A 22,992-nucleotide genomic window follows, 5' to 3' on the forward strand; every position below is an offset into this window, starting at 1 on the left:
AAATTACATCAGTTACGTGGTACTATTAAAACCAATTGTAAATGGCATGTTAACTTTACATTTCCTAAATCTGCACATCAAATAGGGTGCACAACATTAAAAGATGTGCATAATCATAAGATAAATCCTGCACAAATATCTCATATTATTGCTAGATATAGACGTCTTAATAGTGAAATAATTCAAGACTTAAAGTTTTTTCAGATTGCAAGGTTGCACCAATTACACAATTAAAGATACTTAAAAAAAGTATTCAGAACATGTATTTCACAAGCAAGACGTTTATAATGCAATTTATAAATTGCGTTAAAATAATAGAGATGAAAAACTGGACTCAGTTTTATTTCTTAATGTACTTTTAGAAAAAATGACTCAAGACCCACGTTGAAAGATTTATATTTGACATTCTGGTAATAAATGTCATTTATCAGGCATCTTTTGGATGTCTCCCTCTCAACAAGAATTATATCAACGATTTTCTGATGTAGTATTAAACGATAATACTTGTAAAACCAATAAATACAATATGTATTTAAGTGTGTTAATGGTAAAAGACAACTATGGACGATTTTGAAATATAGCAAATGCACTAGTGGAAGACGAAATGGCATCTACATACACATGGATTTTGCAATGTTTAATGAAAGCTACTGATAATATTGCGCTAAAAGCATTTTGGACTAAGGTTGCTTACTGAAACCTAGGGGTTTAGGCAAGGTGGCGTTTTGCCGAAAAGTGAAATTCTGCCAAAACTATATTAAAGTTATATTAAAAAACTGGCGAAACTTTGGAGAAAGGCGAAACTGCCGAAACTTATTATAAATGCTGAAACTGCCAAAACTTTGCTGAAACTATAATAAATCTATAGTAAAATTTTAACGAAACTAATCGTAGGATTTTGAAGAGGTTTAGACAAGCAACCTTATTTTAGACAGATTCAGAGCCAGAATTAATCAATGCAGCTTCTCAAATTTTTCCTACAACGCCCCATTTTTATTGTTTATTTCATATCTGGTAAAATATAATTAAGAATCTTAAATCAAAATTAGGATTAAGATTTCATGCTTTCAGTAAGGCTTTTTATTTATGTAGAAACGTCTAAGACATAAATTATTTGAGCAATGTTAGGCATTTATGATAAATGAATTTCCAGAGTGTGAATGCTATATGACTAGGGCATTATATGGTAATAGAATCAGTTGGGCTAAAGCTTATATGCCATTCCAGTTTAATAGTGGTATACAAAGTACCCAAAGTGTAGAATCGTTTAATGGTATTATTAAAAGGTCTTTAAATTCAGCAAGTACTCTTTGTGATATTGCAGAAACAATTGATAAAAGACATCAGGAGGAGTTTAACACACGTCGAATGACCAAAAACAGGCAAAAAAAATGGCTAGAATTGCATAAACTATTTGCAAATTTATATAAACTATTTACAAATAGTATAGGTTAATTCGCAAATAGCCAAAAACAGCCAAGAATAGCTAAGAATAGCCAAGAATAGCCAAGAATAGCCACTGCTTTTTGCGCCATTTTTTTTTGCCAATTTTTAGCATTTCGACTTGTATAAGTATTATCAATTAACAGATATTAAGGCGAAATATACACCAATTGGATTACCATATCTTTCATCTCAATTTTTTTCAAGTGTTGATGCAATTATTGTGAAATTTTTATTACCTTTTATATTATCTTTACAACGATATCAAATTTCACAATCTTTTATATATGAAGGACAGTTAACATCATATAGAGATGTGCCACTTAGTGTTATATAACATATATAACATATATATATAACTAAAAAAAATACATATAATATGAATAAAAATTTTTTTGATCAATCAATTACCAGGCTGTATATTCTGAAGTCACAAAAATTTTCATCCCTTATCTGTCACTGGTCACGTGAAGTGAGATTAATGATATATATAACATAAATAACATAAATAACATATATAACATGTTATGTTTGTTATATTTGTTGTTTTTAATGTTATAAATATTATATAGCAAAAATGGTATATTTTTAATATAGAATAATAAAAGTATATATTGTATTTATAAAATTTTTTATTCATATTGTATGTATTTTTTTAATTATATATATGTGTTATATATGTTATATAACACTAAGTGGTACATCTCTAACATCATACTTATTTGAGGTATATTAATAACACGTTAAATTAGTTTGTTAATAAGTTGAGATAGAGTTTAACATAAATTTTTGTTATAGAATTTACAAGCTGAAACCATTGATGATAATTTCATAGAAAAAGTGGTAGATGAACCACAAATAACATTGAAGGCTATACTTGATGGTATAGATACATCAAATATTATTAAAGTATGGAGAATTATTAGAATAGGAGGTATTTCTAGTAAAGAAAATCTGGTGGCTTTTTTTAGTGATAGGACCCATATTTGTATGTGTATAGAATCTATTACAAAGGAATTATTTGCCATCACTTTTGGCGAGTAATGCTTTATTCAAGTACTGCCATATTAGTATTATACCTATCAGATGGTATAAAGATAAAATTTTAATGAAATTAGATGATATTCTTGATAATTCACCAGTACTTACAGCATTAGAGTCATCTACTGAAGTTAATACAATATCACGAACAGTAGATTTTACTCTCCAAAGTCTAAGACAACTTCAAGGATCTTATCATAAAAAAAATGCTCAGAGAATTATTCCTCAAAGAAATCGTTTTGGTGTAGCATTTTCAACTGCTAAAACTGCAATTAATATTGCATTAGAAACTGGAAGTGATACTGAATTAGTAAAATTATTAAAAGATTTCATTTTGAATAAGCAAAGGAGTTGTAATGGTGATGGTATTGAATCAGAAATTATTAATGTAGTTGTGAAAAGTAATAGTCAAATTGTTTTTTTACAGGAGAATTTGATTAATCAAACTACAAATCCGTATGTTATTAAAATTTGAGGAGCTCCAAGTAAAAAAAGAATAAAAAGTGCTATAGAAATTTCAGGAAGGAGTGTGATACATGACATTACAAGTCAAACTAATATTCAACAAAGTAATGATAGTGATATAATATCAAGATCACAATGAAAATGCGGTCTTTGTGGAAAACCAGGTCATTATCAGAAAAGATGTCCAAATGGTAGAGAGTAGATGTGAAATCAATATATAATATAGTGTAAGTTTGTTAGATTATTTGATTATCCAATAGTTGTTATAGTAATCTATATAAGCGCATTACTAATTAATCATTGAATTGCGTTACTTATTACTTAATTAGAGCGAACGTGAAATTGTACAATGTTGCAATGCGTCGTTAAGGGGAATTAAAAAGGTGGGTGGGAGGTTTGGGAGGTTTGGAGAAAAAAATAAAGTCTTTTTCAAATAATTTTTTTTTAATTCATTGCTTCTAATGAAACTTAATCAATTTTTACTCAATAATCATAATAAAACATTCATTAGAAAGGTGAGAAAATTTTACATATTTTTATTCATTTTTATTGTACTTTTTATTGTATTTTTAATTACATAATATCATGTTAAAAATTGTACTTTTTTTAAAAACGAATTTTAATATAATAATTATAAATCACATGATATGGTAAAAATCACCTCTGGTGAATTTCACCTCCGGTAAGCGTTAAAATTATCCTTAATTGAAACTAAATTTTTTAATTTTAGTTAAATATAAACCAAATTTTATTAAAACTAAATATTTTTTTTTTAACTAGTATTTTAATGCATTTTTTTTAAAAACTTTTATATATAAAAAATGCTAAATTTTTTTATATAAAAGAAAAAGTAAAAAAAAAATAAAAAAATATTTATTTTTTTCTTGAAATTTTATATGTAAAAATTCTATTATTAGTAAATAATAAATGACATTATATGATACAGTATATATGTTATGCTTCAGAGATTGAAGTTCACGCACTTCAGATTAAAATTGTCACCTGATGCAGAACCCTGAAATTCTCTAATATAGATCATAAGTTATATTTTTGGCAAATTGACCCATTTTTTAAGGGTTCAAAAAACCATTTTTTTGTAAATATCTTGGCATCCAGTAGTCCAATTTCGATAAACTTTTTTTAAATTGTAAATCTGAATGAGAGCTACAAAATAAAAAAAAGTTCATTGAAATTGAATCACTGAATGCTGAGATATTTATAAAAAATGATTTTTTGAATTTTAGCAAAAAGTGGTGTTTTTGGCCAAAAGTTCCTTATAATCTTTAGGCCACTCCAATTTAATAGTTTGTTTAACGTACCCCACCCCCCTCATTTTTGAAAAATTTTTAAAAATAAACAAACATATGTTATATCATGTGACTTATAATAACATTACCGATCTATATAATATTTAAAAGAATTTCTTTCTAGTGCATTTGAATCTACTAAAGAAAATATTCCCAGTAGTATAATTAATAAAAGTAATATACGTAAACTTATTAATTACATTATCTGTAACACAGGTCGAAAAGTGAAAAATCAGGCATCAATCAGGCACCAATCGGTCACCAATCAGGTACCTGATTGGTGACCGATGCCTGATTGGCATTTTCGCCAAATAAATCGCCAACCAATCAGGCAGTTTGCTAACTTTTGATCCAGTGATTAGAAAAAGATGAAATATAGCTCATTGGAATCGTCTCAACAAGAAGAATCTAATGGTAGTAAAATCGCATTTCTAGGATTAATACTTGATGAGAAATTAAGTAAAATATAAAAATGAAAATGTATCATTTATATTTTATTTAATTTTTTATTAACTATTAATCCTAGAGATGCGATTTTACTACCATTAGATTCTTCTTGTTGAGACGATTCCAATGAGCTATATTTCATCTTTTTCTAATCACTGGATCAAAAGTTAGCAAACTGCCTGATTGGTGACGATATTTGGCGAAAATGTCAATCAGGCACCGATTGGTGCCTGATTTTTCACTTTTCGACCTGTGTAATAAACCAAGATGTATTTTTAGTAAAAATGCATTGAGTGATAAAGAAAAAACTATGTTCATTTTTAAATGTTTACTTAATTTGACCTCTTCCCCCCTCAATTTTATATAAAGTTAGGATGTTAAACAAACTATTAAATTGGAGTGGCCTTATATTAGTTTTCCAGGGTTCTTCTAACATATCTCGATTGCTAATAAAATGAGCTATAATTAAACATCAAATTTTCCAACTTTAATGTATTTTTAAGTACTAAGTAAACTTATTCATCATAATTTTAAGTATATAATCCTAAAATTTTAGAATAGTTGGAATTATATTCATAAAAATCTTTTCATTTGAAAATGGCTTAAACTTTAATAATTTTTCAGATAAAACACAAGTATAAATTTCAATATAAATCAGATTTACATAAAAATTTCAGAAAACATGTAACTCATTATGGCACATAAGTTTAAATATATTGCAAAAAGTAGTTTAATTAATGAGAAAAAAAGTTTACTTATAACAGACTTTATTGCATGATTCAAATAACACAGGTCAAAAAGTAAAAAATCGGGCATTAATCAGTCATCAATCTGTCACCAATCGTGACTGATTGGCATTTTCATCAAATATCATTACCAATCAGACAGTTTACTAATTTTTGATCTAGTGATCAGAAAAGGATGAAATATAACTTATTGGAATCGTTTCAACAAGATGAATCTAATGGTAGTAAAATCACATTTTTAGGATTAATGGTTAATAAAAAATTAAATAAATGAAAATATAAATAATATATTTTTATTTTGGATCATTTTAACGCTCACCGGAGGTGAAATTCACCGGGGATAAATTTTATCATATCACGTGATATTTATTATTATATTAAAATTTAGTAAAATTCATCGCATCAAATTTTTTTTATTTGAATAAACATGTAAAAAAAAGTTTTTTCTATTGACTATTTAAGCATAAATTTTTAAAGTTTTATTGACAAAAAGTTTCTTTTTAAATTAACATAACTTCAATTAAACTATTACACCCATCCACTAACCATTTAATCATTAATTTAAAACCTATAGTAATGCATAATATATAATCCTTTATAATAATGAAAAATGAAATGAAAGTGAAATAGGTTGATGAAAACAGAAATGGGATGATGTAAAACAAAATGAAACAATACAAAGTGAATTGAGATGATGAAAAATAAAGTGGAATATTGCAAAATGAAATGGAGTGATGAAAATCGATATGAAATGATATGAAGCGATATGGAGTGATGAAAATGATATGAAGCGATATAGAGTGATGAAAAATGATATGGAGCAATATGGAGTGATGAAAACTGATATGAAACGATATAAAGCGATATGGAGTGATGAAAACTGATATGAAATGATATGAAGCAATATGGAGTGATGAAAAACAATATGAAGCAATATAGAGTAATGAAAAACAATATAGAGCGATATGGAATGATGAAAAATGATATGAAACGATATGGAATGATGAAAAACAATATGGAGCGATATGGAGTGATGAAAAATGATATGAAATGATATGGAGCAATATGGAGTGATGAAAAGCGATATGGAGCAATATGGAGTAATGAAAACTGATATGAAGCGACATGGAGTAATGAAAAGCAATATGGAGCAATATGGAGTGATAAAAACCAATATGGAACGATATGAAGCGATATGGAGTGATGAAAAACAATATGAAGTGATATGGAGTGATGAAAACTGATATGAAGCGATATGAAGTGATGAAAACTAATATGAAGCGATATGGAGTGATAAAAACCGATATGGAACAATATGAAGTGATATGGCATGATAAAAAACAATATGAAATGATATAGAGTGATGAAAAACGATATAGAGCAATATAGAGTGATGAAAAATAATATGGAACGATATGGAGTGATGAAAAGTGATATGGAACAATATGAAGTGATGAAAAATGATATGAAGCGATATAGAGTGATGAAAAACGATATGGAGCGATATGAAGTGATGAAAACTGATATGGAATGATATAAAGCGATATGGCGTGATGAAAAATAATATGAAGCAATATAGAGTGATGAAAACGATATGGAGCGATATGGAGTGATGAAAAATGATATGGAGCGATATGGAGTGATGAAAACTGATATGGAATGATATGAAGCGATATGGAGTGATGAAAATGATATGAAGCGATATAGAGTGATAAAAAACGATATGGAGCAATATGGAGTGATGAAAAATGATATGGAGTAATATGGAACGATATGGAGTGATATAGAGTGATGAAAAGCGATATGGAGTGATGAAAAATAATATGAAGCAATATGGAGTGATGAAAAATGATATAGGAGTGAAAGGGACAATGATAAATGAAAAGGATAATTAAAAACAAAGTGGAAGCAAAGGGAATGGTAGAAAAATAAAAATACTAGCAATAAAAGTAAGTCTTACCTTAACTTCTTGAAGTTATTTGAAATTATTGTTTTTTGAAAAACAAGTTAACAAGTTAGCATAAGAGAAAAAGAACATTAAACTAGCGAAGTAATAAAAAAATAAAAAAATCTTACCTTAAGAAGTTCCAGTAAAAGCTGGTCATTTTGAAAATAATACTACAAGAAAGTAAAAAATAAAATATGCATTACGCGTTTGTGTAATATGAAATCACCTGGTGAATTTCACCGGGGTAAATTTAAAATTTTAATAATTTTAATGCATTGCAAATCAAGGCAAAATTCACTCTGGTGAAATTTACTGGAGGTGAATGTAAAATTAATCCTTTTATTTTTATATTTTATTTAATTTCTTATCAAGTATTAATTCTAGAAATGTAATTTTACTACCATTAGATTCGTCTTATTAGGATGATTCCAATGAGCTATATTTCATCCTTTTCTGATCACTGGATCAAATGTTAGCAAACTACCTGATTGGTGATAATTTTTGATATCAGTAAACTGTATAACTGAAACTGGCCGGTAATTACTGATTACTAATGCCGATTTACTGAAATCTACTATTTATATTTTTTTATTACAAAAACTATAAAAACTATATATATATACCATATATCACCTTTAATAATAAACCTATGTAAATTTTATTATAAAATCTTAATTTTTTAATACATATTAATATATGTAATTTTTTTTAAAAAGATTCTCCTATAGATTTTATACTACTAATTTAAAATACCTAAATGATACCAATATTTTAAACACATAATAGCACGTATTATTTCTGGAGTAAAATGTACTCTATCTGATATTACTACATCTGCAGCACTTGAAAATACCCTTTCCAAAAGTACACTTGTGGCTAAAATATAAAGAAAAATCAATATTAAAAATAATACTTAATAATAATAAAATAAAAAGATATACCTGGGATTCCTAAACAATCCTTTGCTATATTTGCTAGATTTGGAAACTTTTTTTGTGTCGCTATTAAATATTAATAAAATTAAAATATAATATTATTTTAATTTTAAATAAACAATTGATAGTATTTAAAATATTTTTTACCTTTTACCAATTTAATATATTATTAAGAGCTGATGCATGATTACCTTTGATAAATATTTTAAATTTATTTAATTTTTCAACACATTGTTATTTAAAAATATGAGTAATAAAATTCTCATTAGATGAATCATATTCATTATTAATGTTGTTAATTTCTATTGATACATATTTTTCTTTATAAATTTCAAGCACCTATTGAAATAAAGTATAATAAAAATAAAATAAAATTTAAAATACAAAAAAAAAAATTAAATTAATACTTTTTTCCTTACTGATTCAATTTATCGCTTATCCCATTTTTAATCTTTTATATATTGAATTTTAAGTTATAAATCTAGAACTATTAAAAATAAAAATATTATAATTTTAAAATTAAATTCATATTTTAATGATTTACAATTAACAATTTACTTAAAAAAATAGTATATATAGATGTATTGGTTTTATTATAATATTCTAGCAGTTTTCTAATTGCATTATTTACTGCTTTTTATATATATAAAAATATAATTAATATAAAAATTTAAAAATCAAATATAATCTAAAGTTTAAACTCACTTTTTTTTCTTTGCAATATCTAGGTAAATCCTGAAAATCTTCTAATCTACAGTCAAACCTTGATATAGCGAACCCTTGATATAGTGAATTTTTCAGACAACTATAATAAATTTTCCCTTGCTATAACGAATTAACCAATCAAATCTCTTAAAATCTTCACTATAGTCCTATAGCGAAGTTGAGGTCTGGAATCTAAGGTTCATTATAACAAGGGTTGACTGTACTTAATAAAATATTATAATATAGTATTACATAAGCTATTATTAAATAAGTTTCAATACATATTTGCTTTGTTGCTTTAGAAAAACCCTAATTATAAGTTATAAATTATAAATAAATATTATATTAAAATACCTTCAGTTTTTTAATTTATAAATTATAATTTACCTTTAATATTAGTTCAATTTCTGCAAGGCATTTCCATTCTTTTTCATTAAGTATAAAAGGACAAAGATTTATATTACTATTATTTAATGTATTTAATGGCTACCGTAATAACTAATAATTAATAAATTAATTTAATTTTTGTTTTTATTATAATGAATAAAAATTTGAGTACAATAATAAATAATCTTACTTTTTTTAATTCTTTTGCTCTAACCAACATTTTAAAAGTAGAATTCACTAAGTCTTTATATCTAATATGATCATTTTATCAGAAACATCTGCAACTTTACATTGAGCATTAAATTTTTTTTTTTTATTGTAAAAAAACTCTTATTTTACAAATAAGAATACAAAGCTATATTTATAATTTATTTAAATATTATTAAATATTATTAATTAAGTTATCAGATAAATAAAAAAATAATCTATCCTACACATATCTTATATATATCAGGTACTTAAAATGTAGAAAATCTTATATAAATAATACATATATTATACACATATTGGGTACTTATATATATATTATAGTAATTATACATATATCAGATATCTGATAGATATATAATATATATAAATATCTGATGTGTGTATAATATGTTATTATTTGTGTAAGATTTTCTATATTTTGAGTACCCGATAGTATGTATAAAATATGTGTAAGATATGTATAGCCACTGGTAAAAAAATGGAATCTATCCTACACGTATCCTACGCATACTTTACATATATCGAATGCTAAAATGTAGTCAAAAATGTATAAATAATACACATATACATACACATATCGGGTACTTATATATATAGTATACCTATCAGGTACCTGATATATGTATGATATATATATTAGTACCCGATATGTGTATGATATGTGTATTATTTGTGTATGATTTTCTACATTTTAAATACCCAATATGTGTAAGATATGTGTAGGATAAATTATTTTTTTACCAGTGTAGAATAGATCATTTTTTTACCAGTGAATTAAATAAAAATTATTTACTTTGTATAAAATACTTCCAACCACTCCAACTTGATTATTATTATTTTGAATATTTTCATATTGGTTCAAAAATTCATTTTCATTTATATTCACAATTGCTTTAAGTAATTTAAATGCTTTTTGAGTAGTAAGATTGATAATATAGGTCAAATAATAGACATGTTGATTAACATTATCAAATTCTATATTTTTTTCTGCAAATTCATTTGAAACTTCTTCAAAAAAGGTATTATTATTACTGGCATTATCAGTTGTAATATCAAATATCTATAAAAAAGTATTTATTTAATTATTCTGTAATAATTTACAATTTACTTATAAAATCATTTAAATTAATTATTTATAAAAACTAACCTTAGTTATAATTTCAAAATCTTTAAAACTTTTGAGAAAAAATTCTTTAATATTCTTTTCTGAATGTGATTCTTCAAGTTTAACAAAATCTAATAAAATATTTTTCAATTTTCATTTATCTAAAATCCAATGGACAATAATACCTAGAAAAAGTATTGAATTTAATGATGTTCAAGTATCAATTGTAAAAGATATTTTACCATTTACTTCCTATAAAAATTAAATTTTTTATTTTAATTATTTATAAAAATGAAGGCGCTAATTTGCACTCAGGTGAAAATCGCGCGAAGGTGATATCACTCAGGTGATTTACGAGTATTTGGCTTATCATGTGATTTTTTATATTAAAAATCTAAAATAGCGCGACTTTCAATTTTGTATTACCATTAATCATTAAACTATCATGCGATTTATTATATTACTAATATTTTTATTAGTCATTAGAGTAGATTAATACATTTAAACGTTGTAAAAAAAATTTTTTACACTTTCAGATATTCGGACATCTTGGAGCATAATGTCCAACTTGATTACAATTTTTACAACGCCTTTCTTTCTTTTTTCCCTCTTGGCTTGCTACAACGTCTTCTTTATGATTTTTATTAGTAGTAGTATTAGTTATATCCTGGATACGCCTTACTTTCTTTTTTTGAGGTTCACCACATGACTTATACCTATTAGGTTGTCGACCTTTATGTCTTACTCGTAACAGATTACCAATATGCATATTTTCCTGCTGATCAGTGGTCAGATAGTTCTGACTTTACACTTTCAATAAAATATTCAATTTGATTGACAAATTCATCGACTTTGTCAGCCCAAATAGCCAAATCAAGTGCTTTTTTGGCATATCCCATACCAAACCCATATTTTTGTTTAGGACCTCGAGGTTGTACAATATTAGGAGTTTGCCTAAAATTTGCAAGATGTTGAAATGATAGTCGCGGACCTTTTTCTAATTCATTTTCTTCAATTTGGTATACCAGTTCTTTATGTTGTTGTTTGATATTGTTATCCTGTCAACAATTAAAGCCGACTGAAAAACTTTAACGCTTTAACAGGTTAACTGGAGTTTAACTTAATAGGAGAGTCTTAAGTTGATCACAAATAATCATGTGAAATAACGTTAGATGTTCAGTTAAAGAAAATAGGTTTTTATTAAAATAATGTAAGATTTTAGATACGACGAAAAATATAGATAATCTCTTGGTTGCGAAATTAACTATCTTGAATTATACTACTGGGAATAATACTCTTTTCGTATAACTCGAAAACTACAATACAATTCTTAACTAACTAACTGACCTCCTCCTACTTGGTAAAATCCTATCACTATTTATAATAAAATAAAGAGTAAATTTATTCATCGCACGTGCGATGCATCGCCACTTTCCTTTTTTGTAAATTATTTATGTTGATCAACCTGCTTATACATCGCCACCCCCTTAAAATGGCAATGATAAACATAAAAATTTGCATCGCACGTGCGATAAATAAATTATTTCTAAAATAAAAATCAAGAATATTTGATAAAATAAATAAATCAAATATAATAAATAAATAAAATAAAATAAATAAATAAGATAAAATAAATATATCCAATAAATAAAATATAACAAATAAAATAAATAAAATTAATAAAATAAATAAATCAAATAAATCAAATTTATCAGATTTATCAGATTTATCAAATAAATCAAGAAAATCAAGAAAATCAAGAAAATCGAAAAAATCAAGAGATCTACAAAATGATCTACAAAATTGATCTACATAAAATTACTGCGCCACATTTCTATTTTAACAATATTATACTTGTTATAATTATACTATCGTTGAGGAATAAGAGATATATGAAATTGTGCATTAATTGAATAGGACATAACCTGAAAGAAATGCCTACACACAATTCCTTTATTAATGAGCCAAAGATAGGTACATAAATGCGACCCGTCATCAAGTAGAATGATATGTTGTGGTTAGTTGCTTTCCATACTTGCCGAATACTATTATGGGGTATATTTTTGATTAATGAAGAAAATAGAGATTGAGGTTGATCATAATCATCCTTTCTGGCCATTTCTTGTTGATAAGAATCATCTACCATCTATGAAAAAAGACGAAAAAAAAGGAAGTATTTTTTTTTAATAATTGTCTTTATCATTTCAAACAAGTACTAATAATTTTCTTATCAACCATTAGCAATATACTTACTTCTAAGAGCGGTAACCAATCTTCAATTAATTTCACATCATAACATAACGATTGGGCCATTTGATCACGTTGTTTTTGAAGAATCTGTGGAGTTAAATATTCTCGCAAAATTTTATCAAGTTCTGGAAAATATTCATCCATAATTGATGGTATTCCTCTAGTAGGAATTTCATTTTTATATTCGTTTAATATTGCTTTTTTTGATTGTTGATTAAATATTTTTTGAATTTTTTTAATAACATCAGTCAAACACGAAGATCTATTTAATCTATCTTTGATTATTTTATTAGTAGACTCTACCCGTTGTGTACTTTGAATTCCCGCTGTGAAATTCTGATTGATAGCATAACAAGCCCAACTACTCTTACAAGGATATAAAGCTCTTGTAAGATATTGTTCACAAGCTGGAAATTCATCAATAAGTGTATTCCATTTTATTTCAAATGTTTTATGACATAAAGAATTGCGCATTTCTAAGAATTTAGCGCGAAAAAGTTCAAATTGATCACGCAATTTTCCTTTAAGATTCTTTTTTAGATTTAAATCTATATGAAAAATACAATGGAAATGATGTGTTTCTGGATAATTTGTCTTTATGGCTGATATTAAGGCTGGATCAGCATCAAAATATAGGACTGTTGGTGTAAGATCACAAGAATTTTTTAATTCTTGTAAAATCCATGTGAAAGTTGCTTCTGTTTCATCTTTTAAAATTGCTGCAGCAACTATTATATTTCTAAAATTATTATCAACCACAATGATTAGCATTAATATCATATCAAATTGATTAGTTTTAGACATTGTATCAACAATCACAATATCATGGTATCTTTCATATGCATTAACTTGATCAGGTGACATCCAAAATAATGAGTTTAGTCTTCTTTCTCTATGATCAAAGCGCGACTTTATAATCCATCTTGGATCATCATCTTTTTTTAAGTATAGCTCAGTAAGAATTTGACATGCATCATTCTTAATAGGTTTCACTTGTTTTTTAAACTGTTGAATAGCGTTACTTAGATCTTTCTTATTAATCACTTTATTTGGAAATGAGGCTACTAGTAAGTTATATTGAGTTGGTATGCCTAATCTTCCTTCAATCGTCCAAAACTTTATTTTCTCAAGCATTTTATCTGTCAATTTTCGAAATTTTGGGGCTATTTCGGTAATGCAAGGATTCATATCATGATTATGTGTCCCAACTATACTATTAATACGAACACCATTTCCAGATTTGGGAAAAGAAAGATTAATATGCCAAAGACATCCAATCATTTCAGAATCCCTATCCCTTCTATTTTCTTCTAAAATAACCTTTTGGATCTCATGAGTTCGGGCATGTGAACATTTATATGTTCTACGTCTTGTTATTGTACTGTCAGTTGGATCCAGTATACGTCTTTTTTTACGAAAAGAAAATCCCTGTTGCTTTGCATATTCATTAAGGTATGATTCGGCAAGTTCCCATGTTTCAAATTCCATCCCTTGATTTAATTCTAATTTATTCTCTTCTTCCTCATACTCGCTATTATCATATTCCCGTTCTTGATGATTAAGATTTCTATCTTCATCATCTGAAATATCATACCGGCCATTTATTCTTTCATCTTCCGGAAAATCATATCTGTTTATATCCTCATTTTCTGAAACATCCATTCTTCTTACATTTCCTATTTGGGTTTCATTAAGTGTATCATGAATTCATGATCTTCAAGAAATAGATCAAAAGAATCATACAGAAAACCATAAAATTCAAATATCGGTAGGTCAGGAGATTCGTATTGATAACTGTTAAGCAAATCTAAACCACTATATGAAGAATCATAATAAGAGTTGAATAACATGTCGGGACTATAGGAAAAATTTGGGTCTAAAACATTTTCCATTGTAAGTGGTTTTATTAATAGTTTTAAAGCTTTGTGGTTTCGTATAGATTATTATAATTGATATGAATTTACTTTAGGGAACGATGTTTTAGAAAAACAGAACAAGATACGTGCTTATAAACAGTAAAGATTAAAATTTTCTTTAGAAAATAACACGTTAGCGTGTCAGAATTTTTTCAAAAGAAATGGGCTTAAATGTGAATTACATCATTATATAAACAATGGCAATTTTGTATTACCTGTTACTATTATTTGTGTAATATTTATCAGGTGTTATCACCTTCCGTAATTATTAAATTTAAATAATTAATTACCTTCCGAACTATATCAATAAAATTAATCAGGTGATTTCACCTGAATTATTTTAAAATTATATAAAATTATCAGGTTAAATCACCTAGGTGAAAATAATTAAAATCACCCGAGTGTAAATTAGTTATACAGTCGGACTTCTATGTAATCACTAAGTCCATTACATCCAAATTGGTGATTATATAGAATCGTGATTACATAGAGTAAGACTTCTATATATTCACCACAAATATTAAAAATTAATTAAGGTGACTTTATAGAAGTAAATTAAAATAGATACGAATTCAACAAAATTATGTTACATAAATACATATTATAATTTTAATTGCGTTAAACAAATAAAAGACTTTATTATATTATATATTATATTATAAAACTATTTATTATTGGATTACTAGTTCGTCACTAATCTGCTAAAAAAATTGTGTTATTTGAATTTGCTTTTTAGATTGAAACTCAAGTCGTTTAGTAATTTTAAAATATTTTTTAAAAATGTATAGATCATCTATATTAAACTCATCAGACTGTTGTTGTTCGAAAAAACTTATCCAAGTTTGTATAGATTTAAGCGCATTATCTAAAGATACTTGAATTTCCTCTTTTTCAGAATCAATTTCGTTAATTTCACCATCACACATCTCTTCTTGGATTAATCTTACAATATCATTATCATCTAAAACGTCTTCAGTTGGGATTTCTTTTTCTAAATCAAGAAAATAATCATTAATTGCATCTGCTAATACAGCACCACGAGGATCTTCTGTTGCACCAAGCTCTCTGATTATTTGATTAATATTAGCCACTTCGTCATCTATTTTTTCTCTTTGAGCTTGTGTCGCATCTGTTATATCTTCATTAGTTGAAGAAGGTAATATTCCAGTCTTTATCCAGCAATTATGAATTGTTTCTTCAGTAACATTTTCCCATGCATCTGTCAAATAATCAATAGATTCTTTAATATTAATTTTTTCTTTATTAATATCTTTTTCAAATAATTCTAACATGTGGCGGCAATAATTTCGCTTATAATGATTTTTAAAACTTGCAATAATCCCAGCATCAAGTGGTTGAAGATGGCTGGTAGTATTTGGCGGCAAAAAAGCCACTTCAACATGAGTTAGTTGAAGGCGCGAAATATTAGGTTGACGTCTCCTTCTGCGGCCTTGATTTTCTAAAAAATAAATTTTAACAATGTAAAATCAAGTAAAATTAAATAATACGAAATTAAAATAAATTTATTATCTATTACATGATGTTCCAGTACTGGTAGATTCTAGATCTTCCATTTCATCCTCTGGTGGATGATAATTCGGATCAAAATGGGATGGAGCATTATCAATTAAAAGCAGAATCCTTTTATTTTGTAACCTAAAATGTCTATCCATATCAAGAAGAACCTAATAAAAAATTTAATTATATTAAAATAATATTTTCATAAAAAAAAATGCAGCAGTTGTTAGTTACCTCTTCAAAAATTTCTGAATTCATCCATGCCTTAGGGTTGCCACGATAATGTACTGGAAGATGATTAAAATTAACTCGAGAGAGAGGCCTTGGACGCTTTGAATTACCAATTACCCATGGTTTAAGTTTATCTGTTCCTATTGCATTAGTACCAAGAAGAACAGTTATTCGAGTTTTATCTTTTTTTTGACCAAGAACTGGTTTGGATGAAAGTGTTTGATTTGGTGGCATCCTATAATAAAGGCCTGTTTCGTCAATATTATAAATTTGATCAGGAGTAAATCGGCTTAGAAGTTGATGCAATTTTGCTCTTTCTTCTGGAAGAGATGCTAATGGAGCACTTCCTGATTCTCCATACACACGATGTTTTCGAATATTATTTCTCTTTTTAAATTTATCTAACCAACCATTAGAAAAGCTTAATTAATCTTCCTGTATACCAAATAATTCTGCAAAAACTCTTGCTTTCTCTTTGATTAATAAATCTGTAAGAATAACACCTCCTGCAGTTACGTTCTCCACCCAAATATTCATAGCACGATCAAGCATAGGAAACTTAACTGGTTTATGCTTAAATATTTTATTAGATTTTTCATTTTCCAGTACAGTTTTCCATTTATCTTTTTGTAATAAAATTTTTGATATTGTACTTCGTTCAATTGTCAAGTTTGGGTACTTATCATTAAAATATTTCGCAATTTCTATATGCGTTTTATTTTTATTAGTCTCTGCCTATTCACAGATTTGGCATTTAACGTCATCACTAATAGCTGAACGATGCTTTTTAAGTTGATTAGATTGAGTCATCATAATAATAAAGACGCGTATATGAAAAGGAAAAGTGGTGTTTGCTGCAAATACTGCGCACTGCAGAATTTTTATACGTAATGTGCAAATCAAATGATCGATTTTTTAACCAATAAGAAATCATGTGATTGTAAGGAAGTTTTTAATAATAACAAATCAATATGTTCGTTACAAATTATTTTTGGTGATAGTGACTATATAATATAAGTAATTACAAAAGGGTTTTTTGATTAATTTTAAGTCGGTTACAGATAAATATGTGCTTACAAAGAGTTGTGATTACACAGGAGGTGATTACATAGAGGTCCGACTGTATTCTATTTCTTATTAATATTTCGTATATCTGTTCTGTGAATTTAGAGCATAATTTAGGCACTTTAGTCAAAGGAAACATCCAAAACCTTCTTAAGTTAAGTTGTTCAGCAAGTTCGAATCTACTTATATATAATTTTTTTATTATGATTGAATAGATATTTATGGATTTATTCATGTTTTTTGTAACGCCACCAATACGCAGAATTTTTATTTTTAAAATTTACTGTAAAATTTGTCAAAAAAAATATTTTTAAAAAATTTTCTAAGTAAAAATGAAATAACTTTTATTGATTTATATTACAAAAATTATAGTGTAAAATTATAAAAAAACAGAAAACCACTTATTTTTCCCTTTCCACTCACCCGTTGCTAGGGATTGAAATCAATTTTACAATAATCGAATTTATCGAAAATCGATAAGAATCGATTTTAAATCGATTATCGAATAAAAATCGAATTTACTTATTGTGACGCAGTAGCGTTAATAAGATTTCCCCTGCGTACCCTACAAGTATTGGCCTATTTGTCACACATTATTTGTCACATAGTTAATTTCTTAATTTCTTAATGCTGGCCGTCGTTTCTGTGACATTTTAAAGGGGTAGTCCGTTAATAAGAAGTTAGGTTGATGTCACGTGACATTAACAAAAATCCAAAAAAAAGGAAATTTTGTTGTCCAATGAAATTCAAGTTATGTTGTACAAAATTCCCAAAAAGGAATTTTTTATGTCAATCTTAATAATTTTGATAGTCACGTGACCGACAGTAGTATAATTTTGATTAATGATTAATCGATGATTAATCGATTCTAAAATCGATTCTAATAATGATAATTGATTCCAATCTCTACCCATTGCTTTTATTTTCAATATATATCTTTTAACTGTTACATGAACACGTATATGATTTATAATTTTAATGTTACATGGACGCGTATTTGTTTTATCAAAAATACGTTACATGATCACGTCTAAAAATGATTCCTGTATTACGTATACAATTAACCTATTCTTTGTATTAAAAATAGTAAATTTTTTTACAAAACATGTTTATAACTTTGTTTACATATTTTATTAAATTTTTTTAATATGAAAAATGTAAATATATATTATATTATACTGTATATATATATTAAAAAATCTATCCTGCTACGCAAATATATATCTGACTATTAATAATTTAATACTCTGCTACACATAATTATATCTGACTATTTAAAAATTATGTTATCAAATAAGCAATAATAAATATCACATAGGAAAAATTTTTATATGTTGGTTAAGCAAACTCAAAACCTACCTTTATATATATTGTTCGGGATCCTGCGACAGCTCTATAATAACTTAAGTACCATGCGAAGAACTATCTCTGGGAGATTTTTACTAGCCTACTGAAACGTTTTCAACGTGACTTTTCTTCACCTCCTTCTACACCTTCTTCTACACCTATTGTTTACATCTTTCCGCTGGCTTTTCCTATTCATCAAGTTACAAGACTTCCGATTAGGATACCATCTGAAGAATTTTGGAACAATTCACATCACAAACTTGACGCGTTCTTGGACACCTTCCGCAACTTGCCGGCATCACAACAATTAATTCTTAATATGGAAAATAACTTCTATTTTGGATTAATTTACAGAACAGACAACCTATTATGAAACTCTAATAGCTTTTTCAGTGTAATGCTCAGTCCAACCTTTTTCTGATATTGTAAAACTAACTGACTCTGGTTTCTCTTTAAACAACCTTCGATAAAAATTTTGGACTTCATTTTCGACTGTGCTTACACACTTCAGAGGAAGAAGGATAGAGACAAAAATTGATATTATGAAGCCTTGATTTTCTTGATAGTTTTATTTTTTTCTTTTTTTTTATGTTTATCAATTTTATTTAGTATTTAGTATTAGAATTAGTTTTCATTTTAATATTTTAAATTTGGTTAAAGCTTATCTTGGATGGTTGATTGGAGTTTATATTGGGTGGCAACTATCAGTGTTCAAGATTATATGTCATGACAGTGGATATCCGATATTAGAGTTTACCTTTTCTTACAACAAACAACTTTCTAATAGTAAATAGGCTTCACGCTAATTGACCTTGAGAACTGGGAATGTTCCACATTTGCTACAGTGAGTTAGTCAGTCCTGGTCTCATCGTGCGTACTTTGGATCCTATGGCTTAAATAGTAGATGCTTCTCCTTTCCATTTTCTTCAGGATGCTTGTGGAAAGAATGAATTGGATGATTTCTTCATATTATAGTTTTATTTACTTATAATGCAAATCTTTTTTCTTTTTTTTCGTGATTTAGTAGATTCTGTGAATGCCTTGTGCAGAAAGAGAGGGCATTTATGCTAAGAATGGCCATTTTTAAATGAACCATACCCTCTGAGTAAAAATTTCACCTGACAGTGCATATGTAGGGTGCTTTATAGCTAGGGATGGTAAAGTCCTAGGTCCTGGACCTAAAGACCTGGTCCTAGGACCTGGTCTGCAGATCTTTAGGTCCAAATTTTGGACCAGAAGCGGACCAGGTCCTAAAAAGTCCTAGCCAATAAGGTTATAAGAGATCTATATGTTTAAATTATATATGTATAATTTGCTGTAAATTTGATTTTAAGTAATTATAAATTATAAAAAAGTGCACTGCAATATTGCAATACAATTTTTATATTATTAAAATCATATAAAAAATGAGTTGCGATATTGCGATTCACATTTTTATATTAAAATCAATATAAAAAAGTGAATCGCGATACCGCAACTCACTTTTTTTATATAAAATCAATATAAAAAAGTGAATCGCGATACCGCAACTCACTTTTTTTATATAAAATCAATATAAAAAAGTGAATCCCGATACCGCAACTCACTTTTTTTTATATAAAATCAATATAAAAAAGTGAATCCCGATACCGCAACTCACTTTTTTTATATAAAATCAATATAAAAAAGTGAATCCCGATATCGCAACTCACTTTTTTTATATTTAATTATTACTAAAATTCATAAAATCTATAAATAACTTAGTCAGGACCAGGTCCTGGGACCAGGTCCAGGACTGGTCCTAACAGGACCTGGTCCGCAGGTCCGTTCAATAGGACTTATAGGTCCCAGGACCAGGACCAGACCAGGACCGACCTAACCATCCCTATTTATAGCATGACAAGTGGTTTGATAGTTAATAATATTAGATAGTTAAATTAGGTTTTATTTACTTTATTGTATTTTCCAATTCTTTTTGCTATTTAATAAACTATCAAATGCATTGTGGAAAAAAAAAAAATTAATTTATTAATTATAAGATTTTAAATTTTAATAATTAGATTTAGTGATTTATCATAATTTCAGTAGAATTTCGAAAGAATTCTTGCCATATAATTTGTTTTTTTTATTTTGATTTGAATTATCATTTTCATCTATTAATAATCTATATTTAAATCTCATATAACTTGATATGTCACTAATACTATTTTATTTTTAGAAATAAGAGTTTTACAATGCACGATTACACTGAACTTTCTTTATAGTATTGTTATAAGTAAAATGGTTTCAAATCCAGCTGTGTTTAGAACTACTACTTTTTTCATTTACATCTTTTTTCTCTTTATTATTACTTTCATTTTGTTGTTCTTCAATATTTCTTTTATTTTTCCTTTCATTATCTAAATCATAAGTTGTTTAAGATTAAAGGCTAAATTTTCACTCATTTTAAAAAGAAATGTTTATTTATTTATTAACAAAGGTAGTAAGAAATGACAACTGAATAAACTGACAAGTTTATAATCAGATTAATATAGATTATCTAGAAGAAATAAAAAATCAAAAAAAAAATTTGTGATACAGTAAAAAAAGATTATCAGTTGGCCAATTATAATAGTCAGATTGGTAAATTGGTTTAAAAAATGATAAAACTGATATTAAAAACTGAAATTACTGAATTAATTGGTAAATTACTAAAGTGATAGGTCAATAATTTTTGATGTAATTACTGACTGAAAACTGAAAACTAATCAGTTCAGTTTCATCAGAAAATCATAACATCTGTTTTTGATAAAGCGTGAACTTATTAAGTACGATGAAACCATACATCCAGAAGTATAGTTAATTGGTAATTACTAAAATTGATCAAAATCCTAAGTATTTGCAAATATTTTTTTTATATATATTATTAAAAAAGGTTAAGATTTTAGTTATTTAATAAAAATTATACAGTTAACTCTTGTTATAACGAACTCTAGGTTTCAGACCTCAACTTCGCTATAAGGCTATAATGAAGATTTTAAGAGATTTGATTGGTTAATTCATTATAGTAAGGGGAAATTTATTATAGTTGTCTAAAAAATTCACTATATTAAGAGTTCGCTATATTAAGGTTTAACTGTATTTATTAAATAAATAAATAAATTTTTTAAAATTATATTTAAAAATAATAGTAGTAAAGGCTATGACATATATTAACTAATTTTTTAGAAGATAAAAGGTTAAATAAAATCTTACATAATATAAAATTAAATATTTTTATTAGTTAAAATTAGTATTATATATATATACAGTCAGACCTTTATATACCGATACAATATATACTGATATTTGCTTATACTGATAATTTTTAATTTTCCCATTTTCAATTAATAAAAAAATCTCATTATACTGATATTTTATATGATTTCACAATATAACGTTATTTGATACTATTCCTTTATCCCTCATATAATAACATATATATAGATCTGGTTTATATACTAATATATTAATTATTTAAGGTTAGATTACATAAATGAAGTTATACAATTTTCCCTACTTTTAATTCTTAATGTAATTATATAATTGATTGTAATTATATAATTGATACAATTTTATTTCTAATCTCTTAATATATTAACTAATAATATTAAGATTTAAGGCGTTACATGGAACATTAAACGGTTATACAATTTTCCCTACTTTTAACCTTAACCTAATAATTATATAATTGATTGTAATTATATAATTGATACAATTTTATTTCTAATCTCTAATGTAATATATAATTGATATAATTGATACAATTTTATTAGTAAATTTTTTGAATTTTATAAATGTAGAATAAAGTTGTATGTTTATATGGTATATTAAAATATTTTATACTGATATTAATTACGTTATTTATAATAATATTAGCATATAAAATTTTTTTTATAAACTGATAATTCAATATACCGATGCTTTTT

At 26.4% G+C, this 22,992-nt stretch overlaps 2 protein-coding genes across 2 annotated transcripts; one reads left to right on the forward strand and one right to left on the reverse strand.

Moving 5' to 3' along the window:
- Positions 1–2,551: 2,551 nt before the first annotated feature.
- On the forward strand, positions 2,552–2,959 carry OCT59_015134 (uncharacterized protein; the record flags this gene model as incomplete). Its single annotated transcript, XM_025311124.2, has 1 exon — positions 2,552–2,959. The coding sequence occupies one exon, from the start codon at positions 2,552–2,554 to the stop codon at positions 2,957–2,959; it is 408 nt and encodes a 135-aa protein (XP_025174773.2).
- Positions 2,960–10,397: 7,438 nt separating this feature from the next.
- Positions 10,398–14,881, reverse strand: OCT59_015135 (uncharacterized protein; the record flags this gene model as incomplete). The annotated part of the gene is made up of 8 exons (XM_066139801.1): positions 10,398–10,694; positions 10,782–10,870; positions 11,286–11,455; positions 11,544–11,797; positions 12,775–12,885; positions 12,993–13,355; positions 14,217–14,665; positions 14,740–14,881. 8 exons carry the CDS (start codon positions 14,879–14,881, stop codon positions 10,398–10,400), a joined length of 1,875 nt encoding a protein of 624 aa, XP_066002640.1.
- Positions 14,882–22,992: the final 8,111 nt, after the last annotated feature.

This window comes from Rhizophagus irregularis, chromosome 23, assembly GCF_026210795.1.
Source record: "Rhizophagus irregularis chromosome 23, complete sequence".
In the NCBI taxonomy this organism is placed as follows: Eukaryota; Fungi; Glomeromycota; class Glomeromycetes; order Glomerales; family Glomeraceae; genus Rhizophagus; species Rhizophagus irregularis.